This window comes from Alexandromys fortis, unplaced genomic scaffold (genome assembly GCF_014885135.2).
Source record: "Alexandromys fortis isolate MF-2015 unplaced genomic scaffold, M_Fortis_MF-2015_v1.1 scaffold_3, whole genome shotgun sequence".
Lineage (NCBI taxonomy): Eukaryota > Metazoa > Chordata > Mammalia > Rodentia > Cricetidae > Alexandromys > Alexandromys fortis.
In genome coordinates, this window is record NW_026067909.1 from 16472343 (window position 1) to 16494855 (window position 22513).

Here is a 22513-nt window from a genome sequence, read left to right on the forward strand (position 1 = left end):
TAGCTCTTTGAAGCTCTGGAAGCAGAAAAGTGGCGCTATGTGGGTTTTAGAAATAAAATCAATAAATGACTTAACCACGGCTCAGCTATCCTCTCGTCTCCCCACCCCTTCCCCCAGGGGAGGTTAATATGCTTCTGTGGCTCCCCTCTCTCACCCTACTGCCAGCCTTTGTTACAGTTTCAGAGAGAGTGCGGACAGTATTTAGGAGGTGGGAAACACCCACTTGGTCTATGGCATCTTAGGAAAATCTCACGCCAGTTTCTAATGATGGCAGACAGTACCCCTGCCCTCTTGGTGTTGGGCTAGGAAGTAACAGATAGAAAAGGTCAGCATGAAGTCTCTTATTCCTGAGACTTAAGACAAGTGCTTTGCAGAAATAAAACATTGGTACAGAGAGGGAGGCCAGGTTTCTAGTTAGAAACTTAGTCCAGCATAAACAACTTCAAGTTAGTCTGGGGTAGATGTGTTTCCAGGGTTCTGGGAAGTAAACTTCCCATGACTCTGAGTAAGGGTGAGACAGAAAAGGTAAAGAGACAAAAAGGTATGTTTAAGATTGCAGGTCCTGCTGGCGGTGGTGGCGCACGCCTTTAATCCCAGCACTCGGGAGGCAGAGGCAGGCGGATCTCTGGGAGTTCGAGACCAGCCTGGTCTACAAGAGCTAGTTTCAGGACAGGCACCAAAGCTACAGAGAAACCCTGTCTCGAAAAACCAAAAAAAAAAAAAAAAGATTGCAGGTCTTATGCTGAAAATATGGGATGTAGGATTAAAGGAGGGAGCCCTACCATGGTGGTCCCAGAAAGACCGTGGAGGAAGTCTGGCAAGCATGCATGGCCTTTAGATTTGGCAGCGCTGTCCAACTTTTTGGCCATATAATACAATGTGGTCTGCAAGTGTGTTGGACTGTATTCACAGCTGTTGCTGTGTGCTGTGCTGTGGGTTGGATTAGAAAGGGAGTGTGAGGGTTAGGGGCTGGCTTGGTAGCAGAGGAAGAATCAGGCCTGAGGACCTGTGCCACAGAACAGCAGGTTAGCTGGGCTGTGCTTGATGGCTGAGGTGATTTGCAGCAAAACTGTGAGTAGACTTGGAGAAAATACAAAGGTTTCTATGGCCCCAGAATGTTGGCCACAATTGAGGTGTGAGTTGGTAGTATGGATAACAAGCTATGGCTGTTGAGGGTGACTCTGCCAAGGAAGCTGAACTCTGGCCCCTGTAACCTTCCAGGGGGTGGAATAGTGGAAACATACGCTGGAAATCAAGAAATGGTGATGTGCCTTGCTCAAATGCTGCCAACTGTTAAGGGCCTGCTTGATTCTCAGAACCTATGTGAAGATGCCAGGTGGACCCTTAATTCTAGCATTTTGAAGGCTGTTAGGAAGGTCTTTAAATTGGAGGCCATCTTAGAGTTTTAGGCCAGCCAGGGCTACATAATGAAACCCACCAAGTGTATATGGGTTGTATAAATTGTCTATGGTGCCTTAGGAGACACCATGACTGGCAACTCTTAAAAGGAAAAGGTTTATTTGGGGTGACTTAACAGCTCAGAGGTTCAGTCCATTATGGTGGAGAGCATGGCAGCAGTCATGGTGCTGAGTTACAGGAAGTGAACTGGGACACTGGGCTTAGGAAACCTCAAAGCCCCATAGTGACACTTTCTCCAATCAATAAGGACACTCCCTGTGAGATTATGGGGACCAATTACATTTCAAACTACCACAGTAGGTTATTTGGGGGGGGGGGGGAGGTTAGGTTTTGGGTTTCTCTTCAGGACAGGCTCCAAAGCTACAGAGAAACCCTGTCATGAAAAACAACAAAAAACAGGGTTTCTCTGTGTAACAGTCCTGACTGCCCTGGAACTTGCTTTGTAGACTGGGCACAGTATGTTTTTATAAAAGAGCCACAAAACTGGGTGAATGAGCATGGATATAAGATGAAAACATGAGAATTTCAAGAACTGATAAATTGCTGGGTGGTGGCACACACCTTTAATCCCTGTCTGCAGAGACACACAACTGAGTTCAAGGCCAGCCTGGTCTACGGATCGAGTTCCAGGACAGGCTCTAAAGCTACACAGAAACCCTGTCTCAAAAAAAAAAAAAAAAAAAAAAAAATCTTAATCCAGGTGTGGTGACGGTGCTGGAAGATGGGAGATGGTGGATTCTTACAGCTCACTGGCCAACTTCTAGCCTAAGGCCAGTGAGAGGATGTGTTTCAAAGGGGATAGACTGCCTTCTGAGGTGGGTGCTGGGACTTCTCCGTTCTCCACATGCACCCACACTAACAATAAACATCTATACACACCAAAAATAGTAGAAAAGTGCCTTTTTGTTTTGCCCAAAAATCCCCGGGGTCCTGTGTTTTATCATCCCCTTCTTTCCCTACCCCTAGAAAAATGAAAGTGGTGTGGAAGACTTAAACCTGGATGTTATGGTGGCACGTGCCTACAATTGTAGCACTTAGGAGAAAGGGGAAGGACGATGAGAAGCAATTGTTAGAGTTGAAGGCTATCCTAGGCTTCATGAGATCCTGTCTCAAACTAAAAGTTGATGACCAAGTCTGGTGTGTGCTTTGATCCCAATGCTTGGGAGGTAGAGGCAAATGGATCCCTTAGCTCAAAGCCAGCGTGGGATGTATAGTTGCAGGTCAGTCAGAATTACGTAGTGAAATCTGTCTAAAAACCACTGAACCAGAGCCACCATTGTTCTTTGGTTCAGTAGTAAGGAACACTTGCTATGCAAGCACAGGGACCTGACTTCATTTTCTAGGAACCCATGTGAAATTGGCACATGCACCCATAGTTTAGTTGTGGGACAGGAGGGTGAATAGAATGCTGATCACTATCCTTTGCTCCAGTTTCAGTGAGACCCTGTGTCACCTCTAGGATGCACACACAAAAATCAGGGACAAATTGTACAAATTGACACACCTGCTGTTTGCTCGCCAAAACAAGATGGCAAGATGTGTCAATGGACCACTTGTTACAAAAGCTAGAAGACAGATCAAAAGCTAGAAGTGGGTGTGGAGGCCAGCCCTGTAGTGCTGGAAGGTACTATGCAGACTGACGGGACAGTATTGTCATCAGTTTTACCCGGCTGTGGACTCGTGCAATAGGAACAAGTCTCTTGGAGGTAATTAACCACTTTGAAATTTGAGACCTCCACAGGAAGAAATTCACATGTGGTATTGAACCTGAATTAAATGTTCATGGTTAGGGAGGCTATAGGCCCTACTGGGGAGGCGACTGCTATCATTTTGTGAACTGCTCTGGATGGTCTCATCAAACTTCCCTCGAAATAATTGTGGCCGTAGGTTAGAGGTCAACTTTAATTCACAGAGGTCTGCATGCCCTTGAGTCCTAGGATTAAAGATGTGAGCCACCATGCCCAGCCAATTTACTGTTGTACATACAACAGGGATGGCAGAAGAGGGCATTGGATCCTCTGGAGCTGGAGTACAGGTGGTTAGCTCCCTGACAAGGGTTTGGGGACCAACTCTTGAGTCCCCAGGAAAGAGCTTCAAGTGCTCTTTAACTGCTGACCATCTCTAGCCCATAGCTTCGTTTTGCATGGGAGGGAGGGGCACAGTGCTAACTGCAGATATTCCTAACTGGTCAAAATGCTGAGGATAAGTGGCATGAGTGCTTAGTCATAAATGTTATAAACGTTATATTCATATTACCCCAAGACTTAGAGAACATGGCAGAAGAGGGGACAGAATATAGGAGCCGGGGGAATGAGTGGGGTGTTGTGGGGTGCCATTTCAGGGTCTGACATGGCTGTGGCAACCTTGAGCTCCCAGCAGCTGTGATTACCTGCATAAGACTGGTCTTGCCATCCTGTCATGGAAAGGGAAAAGATTCACAAGGCCCTATTCTCCCTGATGATCTCTGGGTAGTTGAATGGTTGCTGGAAGAGAAATTTTCTGTAGTGGCATAGCCACTAGTAAGCTCACAGCTGTTAACTCAAGGGTCCAAACACACACACACACACACACACACACACACACACACACACAGACAAAATACCAATAAAGGAAGAAAGAGCGAAGTACAGGGAGTGAATCTGGTCAAAATACATTATACACATGCATTAAAATCATGGGAATACACATCTGAAAAATGTGAGCATCTGAAATGGGACTCACTGGGTAGAAGCACAAACCTGACGATCCGAGTTTGGTCCTGGAACCCGAGGTAGGAGAGAATCAACTTCCAAAATTTGTCCTTTGCCCTTCTTATGTGCACCATGTGAGCCCCACACTCACAATGGTAAGTACAATTTTAAAAAACTAAAAATGACCAGGTTCATGAGGTGCTGGACTTGGTTGCATCAGAGGATGGAGCTTGCAGGTGACCCTGATGCAGCCTGTAGAAGACTCCAAGCCCACGGCGTGGTAGGGCTGGACACCTAGTTCTGCTTTGACAAGTGGTACCATGGAATGGAGAGATGCTCAGCAGGTCAGAGCATGTCTTGCTCTTCCAGAGAATCGACTTTCAGTTCCCAGCACCTACACAAGACTGCCCAGAAGCCACCTATAACTCCGGTTCCAAGGAGGTCTAACTCTTCTGACCTCCACAGGCACCCGCACTCAGAGGCACATGGTACCTCCCAACACACATACACATTACCTAAAAATAAATCTTTCTTTAAGCAGAAAAATAAAAATAAAAAAAAAAAAATGACCAGGTGGTGATGCCGACGCCTTTGCCTTTAATCCCAGCACTTGGGAGGCAGAGACAGGCAGGTCTCTGTGAGTTCAAGCCAGCCTGGTCTACAGAGCGAGTTTCAGGACAGGCTCCAAAGCTACAGAGAAAAGATAATAAAAAAACAAAACAAAAAAACTAAAAATGAAAGGGTGGGGGTGTAGCTTCATGGTAGAGCACTTGCCTGGCACTGGAAAAAAGGTGTTAGAGCTATATTCCCACTCCACCTGTGTAAGCACCTGTGGTTTCTTGGCTTCTGTATTTGATAACCTGGCTCCAGGAAATAGAAGCAGGGCATTGTGCCCATGGTAGGAGCAGAAACAGCTTAGCCTGAAGACATGTAGGTTAGGCCACACACTGAGCTGTTTGGGCACTCCAGAACCCTGCCTGCTGGAGGTCAGAAAGTTCTCAGAAACGGTATGGCGATCCCAGAACCCGGTGCAGTAGTACCTGTAGCTATCCAACTCTGCCCTCAGAGTAGAACACCCAGTTCTTCCCTGTCTGTCAGCTTGCTACCCTGGAGGCACAGCTAGCTTTGGAAATAGCCTGAGGGCCTAGGTTCTGTTCCTTCAAAGAAGCTCCACTTGAAAATGGCTGTCCTTACCAACCCTCCTCACCTAAGTTAGGAGGTAACAGCTGATGAGGCAGGAATTTGTTTGCTTTTGGTTTTTCAAAACAGGATTTCTCTGTGTTGCTTTGGAGCCAGCCTATCCTAGAACTCACTCTGTAGACCAGGCTGGTCTTGAACTCACAGAGATACACCTGCCTCTGCATCACAAGTGCTGTGATTAAAGGCATGCGGCACCACCACCACCCGGCTGAGGCAGGAATTTTATTCAAGACTATGTATGCATTTGATAAAGGAGCCCAAGATTCACATAACAGCAAGATAGTATGTGAGCTGCAAATGCCACCGAAGTCTCGAAGGGAGAGCCCGAGGACTAGGCTCTACAGGTGAAGTGGAGAAAAGGGACAGAATAGGCTCTTGGAAGTCACAGAACTAGGATCTAGCACACACAGTCTCTTCCCACTGTATAGCCTGGTGGGAACAGGAGGAAAAGCCTCCAGCCACCATCTTGCCTGCAGTGGATCATGGGAGACCTCAGTCCTGTTGTCCAGGGTTTGTTGGGTTTTGTGGTGCTTGGAACTGAGTGCAGGGCCTAGGCAAGTTCTCTGATCCTGAGCCAGATCTCAGCCCTCTGTATTAGTTTGAGATTGCATCTCAGTGAGTTGCCCGGGCTGGCCTGAACAGTTAATTGTAGCCTAAGCAAGACTTGAACTCCTGGCTAGGTGTGGTGATGCATGCCTTTAACCCCAAGCATTCTGGAGGCAAAGGCAGGTGATCTCTGAGTTCGAGGCTAATATGGTTTACATAGCAAGTTACAGGATGGTCAGGGATACAGAGTGAAACCCTGCCTTAAAATAAATAATAGAAAAATAAAAATGGGAAAAGGTTTGAACTTATGGGTTCTACCGTGACTGACTCCAGACTGATGACACCTGGTGCTGTCATGAACTAGTAGAGAATGTTGTCTCACTTTCGCAGACCCACAGGACTATAGTTCCCAGTAGCCCCTGCTTTGGGCTGCATGCAGAGCTGTCCTGTAACCCGACTATCTCTCTGGAAAAGGTCACTTAAGAGCTCCTTGAGAGACAGCAACAGGAGGAAGCTCAGAGCCACTCTGCTTTGGTGGGGGTGGGGTGAGAGCAGTGGCCTTCTACCTCAGGCACCCATCTTCCTCCACGACACTTCTGCAACCCAGGGTCTTGGCCTCTATTTTCTTTACCAAAAAGAATTATTTATTTTTGTTTATGTAATTTTTTGAGACAGGGTTTCTCTGTGTAACGATCTTGGCTGCCCTGGAACTTGTAGACCTGGCTGGCCTCAAACTCACAGAGACCCGCCTGCCTCTGTCTCTCGAGTGCTGGGATTAAAGGCATGCGCCACCACTGTCTGGCTAAAATTTACTTATATTTGTTCTACGTGCATTGGTGTTCTGACTGCACAGATGCCTGTGTGAGGGTGTCAGATCGTGGAGTTAAAGACAGTTGTCAACTGCCATATGGGTGCTGGGAAGTGAGCCAGTGTCCTCTGACACTTGGTCTCCCATTTCACAGCTGCGAGCCTCTTTGAAGTAGCAGCAGCTCTCTGTTTAGGGCACACTCATTGCCAGCTCCTGGTTCCCCTTGCTAGTGTACATCACTTCCCCATCTGCGTGCAGCAATGGACTGTGTCCCAGCCAGGTGAGGAATGGCTATGACCAGCTTGACTTGTAGCTGCACTCTAAACAAATGTCACAAGCAAGCCCTGCTGCTCTGAGGAAAAGAGAATGTGTCCTGCACTTGTGACAATCCCTTTTCTTCTTTAAGGAGGGTCCACAACCCAGTCCCACCGTTCATCTACAGCTCAGCAAAGAGCCTAGGTTGGATAATGTCTTAGACAAAGTCTCAACCAGAATGTTTTAGGTACGCTTCTGGCCTCCCAGAGTATCCCAGCTCTTTCTGAAGTATCCTGTCTCCAGTCCAAAAGCCAGGGGCCAGAAGGCCTAAGGAACCCTGGGAGAAGTGGGTCAGCTGTGAACATGCCCCTCCCTCCCCTCCTCTCTCCTCTCTACTTGCCCCCAAAATAGCTCTCTGAGCTCCAAGGCCAAGACCCTCCCACGTCCGGGGGAGGCGCTTCTACTGCCCTGAGCCAGGCCTTAAGTCCCCCTCACAGCTGGGCAGCTCCACTCCCTGGCTGGAGGCAACCAGACTCTCAGTCTGTTCAGCTCAGCCTGCCTATCTGCAGCCATGTCCAGGCCTCTTTCAGACCAGGATAAGAGGAAGCAAATCAGTGTCCGCGGCCTGGCCGGTGTGGAGAATGTGTCAGAGCTGAAAAAGAACTTCAACCGCCACCTGCATTTCACCCTGGTCAAGGACCGCAATGTGGCCACGCCAAGAGATTACTATTTTGCTCTGGCCCACACCGTGCGGGACCACCTCGTGGGACGTTGGATCCGCACACAGCAGCACTACTATGAAAAGGACCCCAAGGTGCTACAGGAGGGGACACCTTGGGTGGGAAATGGGCTGGGAGTGAGGCCTGCCAGGGAGCTGGCCCTTCCTGAGGCCCACATTTTCTACAGCAAAATAAATTGCTGTTATAGGAGCCTGGGGTTGGAGGATCTAGGGGTCCTGGACAGAAAGAATACTGAGGAGGGGGACCCAGGGGTGCTCAGGGTAGGCGGGCTGCTTACACGTGTGCCAGACAAGGTTGGAGGGGCTGCTGGTGGGCAGGAAATGTGTCCCCCTGTGGCCCAGTTTGGACCTGGCATGGAAAGACATGTCATCAAATGTGTGCATGGCACAGTCTGCTTGTGCCACAGGCAGGGCAAGGCTGGGGCAGCTGGGGCAGCGGTATCAAGTGTCTGGTAGGGTCACTGGTAAATGTCAGGAACCTAACTCCACAGCAGGGGTGGGGGAGGGCCAGGGAGGGACCCAGGAAATGGGCAGACTGGGTACTCTCGGCATTCCCATGCTTCTGTTCATCTCCAGACTGAGGCTTGAGGGGAACCGCAGTACCGGGCAGGTTCAGCCCTGAGTCACCGTGTGACCTTGAAAATGACTTTTTCCTCTGGGCCTTGGCAATGCCTTCTGGGGGAGCACTCAGAGGTGCTTCTCGATGTCCTGACTTCCTGATGGGCTATATTAGGAGGGGTATGTGTCTCAGAAGGTGTCCCTACTTCTCATAAACACCTTAATCCCGGAGATAGGCCAACCTTATTCTCTAGAAGGGGAAACTGAACGAAGTCAGATGGAAAGGCATTTCAAAGGAATGTAGGGACCAATGCTTTTCTTACCTATTGGACCCCAAAGTCTGAAGTGGCTCCTCTGAGCAGGGAGAAAAGAATTGATGGCTGAGATAGGGACATGCTGGGGCCTGGCAAGTAAGACAGGAGGGTTAGAGGTCCAGATAGATGCAGCTGTGCCTGGCTGGATGTCAGTGGGTGGCTCTGATCCCTCTTCTCGATCTCTGGGTAGAGGATCTACTACCTGTCTTTGGAATTCTACATGGGACGGACACTACAGAACACTATGGTGAACCTGGCCTTGGAGAACGCCTGTGATGAGGCTACTTACCAGGTGGGGGAAGCATTTAAGGTTGGGGGCGGGGCTCCCATGCTGGCCCTTGGACCTGACCACTCCACTACCACCCCTTCTCTCAGTTGGGCTTGGACATGGAGGAGCTGGAGGAGATCGAGGAGGATGCAGGGTTGGGTAATGGGGGCCTCGGCCGCCTGGCAGGTGAGTACATGGCTTGTGGGGTGGGGTGGAGGAGTCCCTTGTGTTGGATGCCTGATACTCACTTCCCTGATACCCATAGCCTGCTTCTTGGACTCCATGGCTACACTGGGACTAGCTGCTTATGGCTACGGGATCCGCTATGAATTTGGGATTTTTAATCAGAAGATCTGTGGGGGCTGGCAGGTGAGCATCCCCAACCCCAACTCTGTAGTGCTCAGAGAGGTCCCTCATTTGGTCATCTGTCTCTGGATAGGCTCTGAACCTATCCCAGCTCCCCAGACAAACATCCTTGCCTCTTGCCTCAAAGCCAGCTGGTGACTCCTGGAACAGGGACATACTCTGTGCTGCTGGATGGCTCACCGGCTCACAGAACGTGAGTCCCTGGAGCTTGTGCCATCTAATGTTCCCCTTGACCCTCCAGATGGAAGAGGCCGACGACTGGCTTCGCTATGGCAACCCCTGGGAGAAGGCCCGTCCTGAGTTCACACTTCCTGTGCATTTCTATGGCCGCGTGGAGCACACCAGCCAGGGTGCCAAGTGGGTGGACACACAGGTGAAGATAAAGATGGGTACAGGTTCTGGGGGGACTTCTAGAGAAAATAGGGCACAGGAAACAAGCAGAAGGCTCTTGAGCCCACTCTCACCTTACAAAGGAGGGCACTAAGGTTCAGAGAGGTCCAGAGATTTACTGGAGGTCACACAGCCAGAGCTGGGAGGTGCTAGTCAGGGTTATTGGGGAGGCCAGGCAAAGTGTCAACCCTGCAAGGAGGAGGGAACTGTCTCTGCTCCACCAGCACTCTGTCCTGGCCAGCTCCTCTCCCCAACACAAGCCTTAGCACAGCCATTGAAGACTGCACATTTGAGGCAGGAGAGAAAATGAGGGCCCTTGAGTGGAACTGGTATGTTCAAACCCAGGTAGCAAGTTGAATGAATCCAAAAACCTGTTGGGTATCCCAAACCCTGTCCTGTGACTCCTCCCTCCAGACCTTCGAAAATGGTGTTTATTGCTCTTCTATTTAGGCCTGGGCCAGTCAGGGCCGCTGCTGCACACACAGGTGTCCTGACAGCCTGGCCCATTCAGCTCTGAATGGAAGTTTGTAGACCTGCCTTCCTTTGGTTTTCAACTTAGTGTCTGTGGGGTTGGGCAATGGGGCCTGGGCCTATATTCCATTCTACCCCATCAAGGGTGTCAGGGAGGGAAGATAAAGCCCCAAAAGCCCCATATAGGCAGTCCTTTGGTGACCCTGGTATTGTGGTAGCAGGTAGTTCTTTGTAGTAAATTGGTGCTTATAGATTAGGTTTGTCCTGGGCAGTGGTGGTGCGTGCCTTTAATCCCAGCACTCTGGGGAGGAGGCAGGTAGATCTCTGTGAGTTCGAGACCAGTCTGTGAGTTTCAGGATAGGCTCAAAAACTACAGAGAAACCCTGTCTTGATAAAACAAAAACAAAAGATTTTGGGAGGTAGGGCTGTCTGGCATTGGTTATTGCTAAGTAGTCCTGTGGTCAACTAGATATAAGACCTCTGGATAGGGGCTGTAGAGATAGCTCAGCGGTTAAGGGCATTGCCTGCTCTTCCAAAGGTCCTGAGTCAATTCCCAGCAACCACATGGTGGCTCACAACCATCTGTAATGAGGTCTGGTGCCCTCTTCTGACCTGCAGGCATACACACAGACAGAATATTGTATACATAATAAATAAATATTAAAAAAAAAAGACCTGGATAGAACTGACCCCTGTGTAGTTCATCTTGAACCCAGGTTCCCCAAACTCTCTTCCGAGTCCAGTGTGCTCTCACTAGGTGGGGCCAGGTTGTAGAGCAGCCACCAGCAGAGACCCACTTTGGGTTTAGTGCTTGTCACCGTCTTCCTTCCCATAATCCTCATGACAGTCTAGGGAGGCAGGTGTTGGGCTGTGCAGTGGGGATGTAGGAGAGGTCTTAGTTACTTATCTGCAGTGCTGTGGGGTGTACAGTCCTTGCACCTGCTTGACAAGTGCTATATCCTCAGCCCTCTTTTTTTTACTTGACACAGGGACTCACTAAGTTGCCCATATTGTCCTTGAACTCACCCTGTAGCCTAGGCAGGCCTTGAACTGGTGATCCTCCAGCCTCAGCCTCTCCAGTGGCTGAGATTCCAGGCCTGCACTAGCAGACATAGCTTCTCTCCCTCTCTTTTTCTCTCTTTTTATTTTTTATTTTTCAAGATAGGGTTTCTCTGTGTAGCCCTGGCTGTCCTGGAACTCAACTCTGTAGACCAGGCAGGCCTCGAACTCACAAGAGATCTGCCTGCTTTTGCCTCCTGAGTGCTGGACTTAAAAGCAAGTGCCACCACCACCTGGCTCTTTTATATATATATACTTTTTCTTTACTTTTTTAATGAGCATTGGTGTTTTGCCTACGTGTATGCCCTTTTGAGGTTATTGAATTTCCTCAAACAGATTACAGACAGCTGTGAGCTGCCATGTGGGTGCTGGGAATTGAACCCAGGTCCTCTGGAAGAGCAGCCAGTGCTCTTAAGCACTGAGCCCTCTCTCCAGCCCTGACTTGTACTTCTCTTCTTTCTGTAGCTGAGGCTCAGAGAATCCATAGCTTGCTCCCAGTAACCCAGCTAGTAAGCTCTGTGCTGGAATTACAGTCTGCCTTGGGCACTGGCAGAGTTCTTGACTTGAGCTTCAGCTCTTGGTCGTGAGGCCCCACAAACCAGACTCAGGCACTGCTTAGGGCTGGACCCCGGCAGCCTGTCCAGTTTCCGACTCAGCTGCCTCCTGTAGGTAGTGTTGGCTATGCCCTACGACACCCCTGTGCCTGGTTATCGAAACAACGTTGTCAACACCATGCGTCTCTGGTCGGCCAAGGCACCTAATGACTTCAACCTCAAAGACTGTAAGTCCCTCTGCTGGCAGCCCTGGTTAGCCCTGCCTGGCTCATGCCCAGCCCTAGCCTCAACCAAATCCACTTTGTCCCTCAGTCAACGTTGGCGGCTACATCCAGGCTGTACTGGACCGAAACCTGGCTGAGAACATCTCACGTGTCTTGTACCCCAATGATAATGTGCGTTGCCCTTCAACCTGGAGGCTGGAAGCCCAAGTCCTTGGAGAGGGACAGAGGAGCTGGGGGCGGGGACCTTTGCCACTGTTCTAGGCTCACTGTATTGCTGTCCCTGTGCGTCCTATTAAGTCCTTTAAATCCTGGGGGGGCGGGGGCTGGGGTATGACATTTCCTGGAAGCCGTTTCCCTGGGGAGTCTCACAGGATTCATCTATGTCTTTCTAACACCATCTGCTACAGTTAGTTGGTGGAGCAAAAAGTCCTGGGTTCAGAAGGTGGGGGCAATTTAGGGCACTGGGACGTAGTGTGATAGGGGCTCTCCTGGTCACACCCACAGCAACTTTGGGCCCCACACCCTGCCACCCCCAACTGCACTCTGCCTTGTACCTCCCTTAGTTCTTCGAAGGGAAGGAGCTTCGGCTGAAGCAGGAGTACTTCGTGGTGGCTGCCACCCTCCAGGACATCATCCGGCGCTTCAAGTCCTCCAAGTTCGGCAGCCGTGATCCTGTGCGCACAAACTTCGATGCCTTCCCCGATAAGGTAGCATGCTGGCCTGAAGAGACTCCTGTCTCCCCATCTCAAGTCCCATGGCCTCCTCCTTCCAGCCTTACTCTACAGAGGAGTGGAGGCTGGAAGTGTATGCAGAACTACATTTGGCCTTTTAGGGGCTCTGAAGGTGCAAGGAGCACTCACAATAGTGCTTGGTCTGGAATCCATCCTGACTTCCCACTCCCCCCTCCCCCCACGCACAGGTGGCCATCCAACTCAATGATACCCACCCCTCTTTGGCGATCCCTGAGCTGATGAGGATTCTGGTGGACGTGGAACGGCTGGACTGGGACAAGGTAGGTTTCAGTTGCTTTACCCTTACAGGAGTCACTTGGCCTCCAGGGTCTCCTTCCCAGTATGAAGTGGAAGGACAGCAGGGGGCTGAGCAAGGACTGTGAAACCCAGCTGGGCCCTGGCAGGGCCACCGGCTGCACAGCCGACTTCTTGCCTTGTATGCCAGGCCTGGGATGTGACAGTGAAGACCTGTGCCTACACCAACCACACAGTGCTGCCGGAAGCCCTGGAGCGCTGGCCAGTGCACCTCATGGAGACGCTGCTGCCCCGGCACCTGCAGATCATTTATGAGATCAACCAGCGCTTCCTTAACGTGAGCTGGGCAGTGTGGGAGTGGGCCCCCAGCCTTGAAGTCAGGAGGCCTGTGGGCTGAGTCTGTGGGCGGAGGAGACTAAGGTTTCTGGGTCCGGAGCCTGGTCTTAGCTCTGGACTTTTTTTGGGGGGCGCAGCGAGTGGCGGCCGCATTCCCTGGGGACATAGACAGGCTGCGGCGCATGTCACTCGTGGAGGAGGGCTCAGTGAAGCGCATCAACATGGCACACCTGTGCATTGCTGGCTCGCACGCAGTCAACGGTGTGGCCCGCATCCATTCGGAGATCCTCAAGAAAACCATGTGAGCCTCTCCACAAGCCCCGCCCATACCACTCTGCCTTTGCATGTGGATCCCGCCCCTTCTATTGGCACCAACCAGGGTCTTCTGGGCTGAGCCCACCCCTGAGGGCATCAGTTCTGCCTTCCACTCTGTCACTCAGGGCAAGCTTAGCAGCAAGCATCCCTAATGCTGAGCCGGCTCGCCTACCTCAAGGGCGACCCATCCTTAGAACACACTAGTCCCTTTCCAGTACAATCCTGTTCTAGATGACCCCCTCTTACACACAGTACCCCTACCTGCCCCAGGTCTGCATCTGCATCCAAGCCTTTTCAGAAAAAAAAAATAGAGTAGGGGACCAGGTGGGAGGGATCTGCAGAGGTGAATGGTGACCCTCACTCAAGCCCAACCTGCAGCTTCAAGGACTTTTATGAGCTGGAGCCTCACAAGTTCCAGAACAAAACCAATGGCATCACCCCTCGGCGCTGGCTGGTTCTGTGTAACCCTGGGTTGGCGGAGGTCATTGCTGAGGTGAGAGGTCACTCTGTGGCTGATCAGATCAATGCAGGTCACTATGAGACAGTAGTGGGTAGCTCCATGTACAAAGGCCCCAGCTGAGGGCCACAGTCCTGTACTGTGTTCCCAAGACTGGTGTCCCCTTGGAGGAAGTGGCACTGCTTTCTTACTTGAACAAGCTTGCCCTATGGCTAACGAACCTGCCGGACTTCACAGTTTAATGCTGTCACATCTGAAGTGAGACTGTGAAGGGGCAGATGTCTGGTGGGTGGCTAGAGGTCATGCCCACAGGAAGAAAGGTCAGAGGTCAGGAGGCCGGCTGGGGTCAGATGAAGCAGTCGTAAGAGGGCTCATTGTTAGTGTAGAAGGAAGACAGATGTATCTGCAGTCCTTTGGCTAGGAGGCTGTGGGAAGAGAAGTTCAAGGTGGAAGGGTCTAGCTAGCCTGGAGGAGTGAGGCCAGGATGGGGTGGTCTTAGCTGAAACTGTATTCCCACAGCGCATTGGTGAGGAGTACATCTCAGACCTGGACCAGCTGCGCAAACTGCTCTCCTATGTGGATGATGAATCCTTTATCCGTGATGTCGCCAAAGTGAAACAGGTCGGGAGGACAGCAGCCTGGGACTCCTGCACTGGGGCTGGCATCTGGGGAGGACAGGAGGGGCAGCGAGAGCTCATCTCTCCCAGCAGTGAGACTGAGAGAATGCTGCCTACATCAACAGTGTCGGCCATGGTGCAGGGGTTGAGGGAAGCAGTAACGGGCGAGCTTCCTGTCGTCTGCTTTCCTGGGCCTGAGTACAAAACAATGGGACTCCAGGGTGGTTTCTGAAACTGAAGCCCCGTTGCCCTCTGTCTCCTCAATCTTCAGGAAAACAAGTTGAAGTTCTCTGCATACCTTGAGAGAGAATACAAAGTCCACATCAACCCCAACTCCCTCTTCGATGTCCAGGTGAAAAGGATTCATGAATATAAGCGCCAGCTTCTCAATTGCCTTCATGTCATTACCCTGTATAACCGTGAGTGGCTGGGACCCCACCAACTGAGTCCCCAACTCTGGGCATCTCCCCTTGTACCATCAATGGCTAGATCAGTGTCTCCTGGGGTCTGGTGACTATCCTTAGGGTGTGGTGTTATCCTCACATCTTAGGTTCCTGCTGTTGTCATAAGATTGCCTGACAAGGGGCTGGAGAGATGACTCATCAGCCAAGAGCACTGGCTCGTTTTTATTTGTTTGTTTGTTTGGTTTTTTGAGACAGGGTTTCTCTGTAGCTTTGGAGCCTGTCCCGGAACTTGTTCTGTAGACCAGGCTGGTCTCATACTCATAGAGATCCGCCTGCCTCTGCCTCCCGAGTGCTGAGATTAAAGGTGTGCGCCACCACCTCCTGGCTGCACTGGCTGTTCTTCCAAAGGATCCAGGCTCGTTCCTAGCACCCACATGGTAGTTCACAACGGTCTGTAACTCCAGTTCCAGAGGGTCTGACATCCTCATACACACATACATGCAAGCAAAACCCTAATATATAATAAATAAATAAATCTTAAAAAAAAATAAAGATTACCTGAGATTACCTGACAAAAGCAATTAAGGGGAAAAGAGGGTTATTTTGCTCAATATTCGAGGTGACAGTCTGTCATTGTGGGGAAGTCAAGGTTTGAAGCAGGTAGTCACATTGCATCCACAGTCAGGAGTAGAGAGTGAGAACAGTGGGTTAATGTATGCGAGCCAGTGGCTCTCTCTCTCTGAGACAGGGTCTCTCTATGTAGCCCCAGCTTACCTGGAGTTTCCTGTGCAGACCAGGCTGTCCTTGAGCTAACAGAGATCTGACTGTCTCTGCCTTCTGAGTGCTAGTGCTGCAGGCATGCGCCATCATGCCAGAGCCTCCATTCTTCTATAAACTGTATTTTACAGCTGGGCGGTGGTGGTGGTGGCGCATGCTTTTAATCCCAGCACTTGGGAGGGAGGCAGAAGTAGGGGGATCTCTTTGAGTTCGAGGCCAGCCTGGTCTACAGAGCAAGTTCCAGGACAGGCTCCAAAGCTACACAGAGAAACCCTGTGTCAAAAAGCCAAAAAATAATTTTATGTTTATTTATTTATTGTATGTTATGTGTGTGTGTGTGCACGCCATGATGCGGCGTGTCTGTGGAGGACAACTTGCAGAAGTTAGTTCTCTCCTTTCACCTTGCACATTGCAGGGATTGAACTCAGGTCATCAGACTTGGCGGCAAGTGCCTTTACCTGCTAACCCATCTTGCTGCTCTTGTTCTCCACTCTCATACAGTATAGAATCCCCTACTTAAGGGAAAAGTGCTGCCCACAATGGGCGGGATTTCCCACCTCCATTAATGTGATCCAGACAGTCCCTCACCAATGTGGCAAGAGGCCTGCTTCCCTCTCCCCCCAGGTGATTCTAAATTTTTCTCAAGTTGACAGCATTAACTATCGTACCCCGCATCACAGAACAAATTGAGGTTCAGAGACGGAGAGACCTGACAGACACAGAGCCAAGTGACCAGCCCAGGCCAGCACTGTCTGTCTGTGTCCTGGCCCCGGCTGCCTGTATTGGTAAGTGCCCCTGATGCCTCTCTTTTCCACAGGCATCAAGAGGGAGCCCAACAGGTTCATGGTGCCAAGGACTGTGATGATTGGAGGCAAGGTGAGAGACCTAGGGCAGACTGGCTGGGTCTTGAACACGTGCCTGGACAGTCACAAGATCAAGGTGTGGGAGGGCCAAAGTGCTGACCCAAGACTTCCCCACAGGCTGCACCTGGGTACCACATGGCCAAGATGATCATCAAGCTCATCACTGCCATTGGGGATGTGGTCAACCACGACCCTGCAGTGGGAGACCGCCTCCGAGTGATCTTCCTGGAGAACTACCGAGTTTCACTGGCAGAGAAAGGTGGGTGCCAAGGTGGCTTCACGGGAGCTTGGATGAGCTCAGTCCCAGAAGCGCCATTAGCCATCTTTTCCTGGTCACGGTAAAGAAATTGGACAGGCTGGAGAAATGGCTCAGTGGTTAAGAGCACTGGCTACTTTTCAAGATGATCTAGGTTCAATTTCCATCACCCATATGATAGCTCACAACCTTTTGTAATTCCAGTCCTAGAGGATCTGATGCTCTCTTCTGGCCTCTACAGGCACTGCATGCATGTGGTACAAATACATGCTGGCAAAATGCCCATCCACATAAAATAAAATAAGAATTATTTTAAAAATATCAATGGAAAATGATTGAGGAAAACTCTAGGCATCCACCTCTGGCCTTACACACGCACACGTACACACATGCACACACATACCATACATGGACAAAGAAACTAAAACCCCAAAAAGTGTAGCAGAGAAAGATCACACGGTGAGTTTTAAGTGCAGCCTGTCTCACATTGTGGGCTCCAGGTTAGCCAGAGCTGTATGTGAAACACTGTCAAAAGAGCCGCAAAACAGCGGAGGGATAGGGGTCAGGCTGGAATCAACAGAACGCAGTGGGTTGGGGTAGAGAGGTGCCTGAATCTGTCCAGATTCAGCCTGGCAGGGCTGTCCTTGGGACTCACCTTGTGTTCCTCCCACCACTCTGCAGTGATTCCTGCTGCCGACCTCTCAGAGCAGATCTCCACCGCGGGCACAGAGGCCTCGGGCACTGGCAACATGAAGTTCATGCTCAACGGGGCTCTGACCATTGGCACCATGGATGGTGCCAACGTGGAGATGGCAGAGGAGGCCGGGGAGGAGAACTTCTTCATCTTTGGCATGCGGGTGGAGGACGTGGAAAGGCTGGACCAGAGAGGGTATGGGGTCTGGAAAACCAGAGTGTGTGGCTTACAGTCAAGAGGCATGCAGGGAGAGGCTGGCTAGCCTGTGCAACATCTTAGCTACAGATGCCTGCTGGGATTCCGGAAAACTAAAGAGGGAGTTTGTGGCCAACAAGGTTAAAAAAGGAAGTAGCAGGACATGAGGAAAAGAAAGCAAAAATTATGTAGTTCTGAAATTAGAAGAAAATTACATCATTGGCTTTCTGTCTGGACACAATGGCAGAGAGAGACATAGGCTTATATTGATCCTTCAAAGAAAACATTTTCTTGGTATTACATCTTTCAAGACAGAATTTGTCTGTGTAACAACCCTGGCTGTTCTGGAATTCCAATTGTAGAGCAGGCTGGCCTTGAACTCACAGAACTTACGGAGATCTGCCTCTGCCTCCCCAGTGCTTACCCAGCTTGCCATTGCATCATAAATGTTTTAATTAATTATTTATTGTTAAAATAGAGTCTCACTTTGAGGTTCAATCTGCTTTTGGAATTCCTGGGCTCAAAAAAACCCTCTGTCTTTTTTTTTTTTTTTTTAAGATTTGTTTATTTTTTGTGTACACAATGTTCAGCCTCCTTGTATGCCTGCAGGCCAGAAGAGGGCACCAGATCTCATTACAGATGGTTGTGAGCCACCATGTGGTTGCTGGGAATTGAACTCAGGACCTCTGGAAGATCAGTCAGTGCTCTTAACCACTGAACCATCTCTCCAGCCCCCTGTCTCTGTCTTTTAAGTGCTTGATTACTACAGGCATGCCCCTAGCTAAGATAGAGTTTTATCATTTATATGTATGTGTATATGTATTTTTAATATATTATTTTGTGCGTATAGATGTTCTGCTTGCATGTATGTCTATGCATGGCATGTCTACTTGTACCTATAGAATTCAGAAGAGAGCACTGGGTGCCCTAGAATTGGAGTTGCAGATGGTTGTGAGCTGCCATGTGGGCGCTGGGAATTGAACCCAGGTCCTCTGGAAGAGCAACTTTTAAAGGCTGAGCCATCTCTCCAGCTCCCCAGCCAAGCTATAGTAGAACCAGTTCCAAACCCCTGAACATTAAAATTGACCTGTTGCTGTTGCTGTAAATGTTAGTGCAGTGAGCAACCTTTTCCATCAGTACCCAGATGTTCGGTTATTCCCTCAAGAATTATTAGGAAAGCCAAACGTTGTGGCTCTTGCATTAATTCCAACATTTGGGAGGCAGAGGCAGGAAGGTCTCTGTTGAGTTCAAGGCCAGCCTGGTTTACACAACAAAGTTCTGAAGCATCCAGGACTATATAGTGAGACCCTATCTTAAAAAAAAAATTGTTAGGCTATGGTCACTGCCTAGTCCACTGTTGGATGTAGTTGCAAAACAAACTGTTCTTTATGGGGGAGGGGGTTGATTTGGGGATACATATTAGAAGGTAAACACTCGGGATTAAAAACTAAGTTCTTGAGCTAGGCAGATGGCCCGGTAGGTAAAAGTGCTTGTGGTGTAGGTCTGGTGAGCCCGTGTAAAAGGAGTAGCACAAACGTGTAATCCCAACAAGCCCGAAGGAAAAGGGAGGTGGAGACAGACTCAGAAGCTGGTGATCCAGCTAACTGTCTTACACAGTACCAAAGAGACCCTGTTTCAGACACAAGCGAAAAGGTGATGACCCTCTGACCTCCACATGTGTGGTGAGGCATGCTCACCACTCCCAACATACAGAAACAACAACAAAAGAGCTGGGTGGTGGTGGCGCATGCCTTTAATCCCAGCAATCAGGAGGCAGAGGCAGGCCTGGGTCTACAGAGTTCCTCTCTTTGAAAACCCTCACTTGAAAAACCAAAAAAAGAAAGAAAAAAAAAGTGAGAGTTCCTAAACCTCTGCCACAGATTTTCAAATCCTGGAAGGTTGGCACAGTTTACACTTCCAGCAGCAGCTCCAGAGAGCTGGCATTTGCTGCTGAAAGGGCGTTTTCCTAGAAATTTCTGACTTGGAGTGGGGTATGGTGGCACACACCTTTAATCCCCACACTGGAGGCAAAGGCAGGCGAATCTCCTTGAGTTTGAAGCCATTGTGGTCTACATAGCGAGTTCTAGGCCAGACAGGATTATATGGTGACACCCTGCCAAAGAAAGAAATTCCAGATCTTGTTTTCTTGGCCCTAAGATGCATTGAACGAGGTCTGGGATGTCCAAGACCAGACTTCAGACTTCAGAAAAATTCTGACTGCAGAGGACGGGGTAGAGGGGCAGCGTGGAGGCTGTGCACAGGCATGGAGAGTCGCAAAGCAGGGCAATGCCAGGACCTGAGATCACTGTGGAACTCTATTGTTGTTCATAAGGGGAAAGTGAGCCAGGGAGGGAGGGAAGGCCGCCATCATGGCGGGTTTAAGACAGGGTGGATGGGTGTTTCCTTGAAAGTGAGAAAGCTGTCAAGAGCCTGCAGTGAGCTTGGCCTGATTGAGTTTCACTCCTGACCGTTAAGGTCACACCTATCAGAGGTGAGCTGGGGATGGAACCCAGGGCCTCTCACATGCCAGGTGGTAAGCATTCTGCCACTAGGAAGAACTGTCCTTGCCTGGCTCCAAGACCACTCCCTCTCTCTCTTTTCCTTTTCTAAAACTATAGGTGTGTGTTTATGTGTACACAGGTGCACTGAGCCATTTCTCCAGCCCCAGATTTGTCTTTTCTGACTCCTTTGGGCCTGAGTGTCTTCATCTACAAAGTGGGAGAAGAAAACTGAGCGCAGTGTGTGTGGCAGCTGTGGAGGCCTGAGCCTCAGGCCTTCCCAGGTTTTCTCTGGGAAGCTGGGGGAAGCTGGGCACCCTTTGGCGGGAGCTGACCACAGGTGTGCTCTGGCAGGTACAATGCCCAGGAGTACTACGACCGAATTCCTGAGCTCCGGCAGATCATCGAACAGTTGAGCAGCGGCTTCTTCTCCCCTAAACAGCCCGACCTGTTCAAGGACATTGTCAACATGCTCATGCACCATGACCGGTGAGCTGGCTGGCCAGGCTGCATGGAGGCTCGCGTGGGTGGGGAGGCTGTCCGGGGTTGCAGCTTCATTCACTCCAGTTGCTGCACCAAGGACTTGGCCCTTAACCTCACAGAGCTCTGGTCTCTCCATTCTCCTCCAGGTTTAAAGTCTTTGCAGATTACGAGGAATACATTAAATGCCAGGACAAAGTCAGTGAGTTGTACAAGGTGAGGGGCCGGGGACCAGGGGCTGGGGGCCAGGGGCTGGTAGGGCTTTGTTTGATTCTGGCTTGGATGAAAGAGAATGGGGGCAACGCACCAGCAGAGTGAACCTAGAGATTCCCTTCCTGTCTTCAGAACCCAAGAGAGTGGACACGAATGGTGATCAGGAACATAGCCACCTCTGGCAAGTTTTCCAGTGACCGCACCATTGCCCAGTATGCCCGGGAGATCTGGGGTGTGGAACCTTCTCGCCAGCGCCTGCCAGCCCCGGATGAGAAGATCTGATCTTCCACACCAGACCCCACATCTGCCCTTGAGTCTGTCTGCGATTCCTGGGATCAGGCCCACCTTTCATCCAGAGGGTGGGCCCTGGAATTACTACTCTGCCCTTCCCTTTTTGGAGCCCTTTTACCAGTCTCTAGGTCCCGATGCCCAGTGTGATTAAGGACACTGCCCTCTTTTCCCTCAACTCCCTACCCCTCCTATTTATGAATGGGGTCTGACCAAGTGCACCCACTCCCCAATAAATCGACTGTCCCTGAGCTTCCTTACTCTCTTCTCTGGTGCAAATATTTTTAGCTCTTGGAGAGCTTAACAGCTGCTGCGCAACCATCTCCCTATTCCCCCTTTATCCTCCCGCCCCCCCCCCCCCGCACCGAGGCAGGTGCATCGTCTCGAGGGGAGAGAGGGGCAACCCATAGGCGGTGCCTGGGACACAGTCCCTTTTCCGGTGTTGCGCTCCCCGCCTCTCTTCCCAGCGCTGTGTCCATACTAGGTCAGCGGCCAGCTTAGTTGGTCGGGGGCGGGGCGTCTGCCTGGGTGGGGCCCACCGGGTCAGGGAGTCGGGATTTGGGCTGGAGCCTCCGGGACTTGGAGCATCCAGGCTGTTAAGGGAGGGTCCTGAGGAGGCTCGGCACCTTCTTGGCTCCGCCCCTAGCTCCGCCCCACTGCGGCGTTTTAGGGTCTCTTAGCAGGTGGCTATGATAAATCCAAAATCAGGGGAGTGTTAGGGCTTAGGGCATTCGCAGTTTTCAGGCGGGGGCGGTGGCATATTCCCGGTTCTGGAGAAACGGATCTATAAAGGCCCGTTCTGAGCCTCACGTTGCGAGGACTGAAGTGTAAAAAAGGTCCTGCCTCTCTCGCCCAAGGCAGGGAGGGGCAATCCTCGGAAGGGGTTTTGAGGCCCCAGGTTTCACAGTGAGTCTAAACGGCCGGAAACTGTTACCTATCCCTTAAGCCAGCTTGTGAGGGACCCCAACTGCTTGTGGCTGCCCCTCCCAAGTTTCTCCTCTCCAGGACCCAAGCATCCAGGTCTCCAGTTCCGAAGCTGCAGAACACCTACCCAGTTTGCAGATGCCCCTTTCCCTCTGGCCCAGTGGGGTGCCCCTTGCCCCATCTCTGGACATCGAGCCTGGGTCCCTAGCAAACCGCGTGTTCATTCAGTCCTCGCCCCATGAGGCTCCACTCAACCAAAAAACCTCGTATATTGACCTAGCCCCTCCCCCAGGCCATCGCAAGGACCCGCAACCCCACGCCCGCGACCTCCACCAGGCCTGGGCCTCGG

At 50.8% G+C, this 22513-nt stretch overlaps 1 protein-coding gene across 1 annotated transcript; it reads left to right on the forward strand.

Annotated features, from left to right (window-relative positions):
* The first annotated feature begins 7378 nt into the window (after nt 1-7378).
* On the forward strand, nt 7379-21500 carry Pygm (glycogen phosphorylase, muscle associated). Its single transcript, XM_050136635.1, has 20 exons — nt 7379-7732; nt 8720-8821; nt 8905-8983; nt 9063-9166; nt 9405-9536; nt 11753-11864; nt 11950-12032; nt 12425-12568; nt 12781-12873; nt 13038-13184; nt 13321-13484; nt 13877-13991; nt 14475-14576; nt 14844-14991; nt 16571-16629; nt 16734-16875; nt 17554-17761; nt 20614-20748; nt 20889-20955; nt 21085-21500. Exons 1-20 carry the CDS (start codon nt 7490-7492, stop codon nt 21232-21234), a joined length of 2529 nt encoding a protein of 842 aa, XP_049992592.1. The 5' UTR covers nt 7379-7489; the 3' UTR covers nt 21235-21500.
* Nucleotides 21501-22513: the final 1013 nt, after the last annotated feature.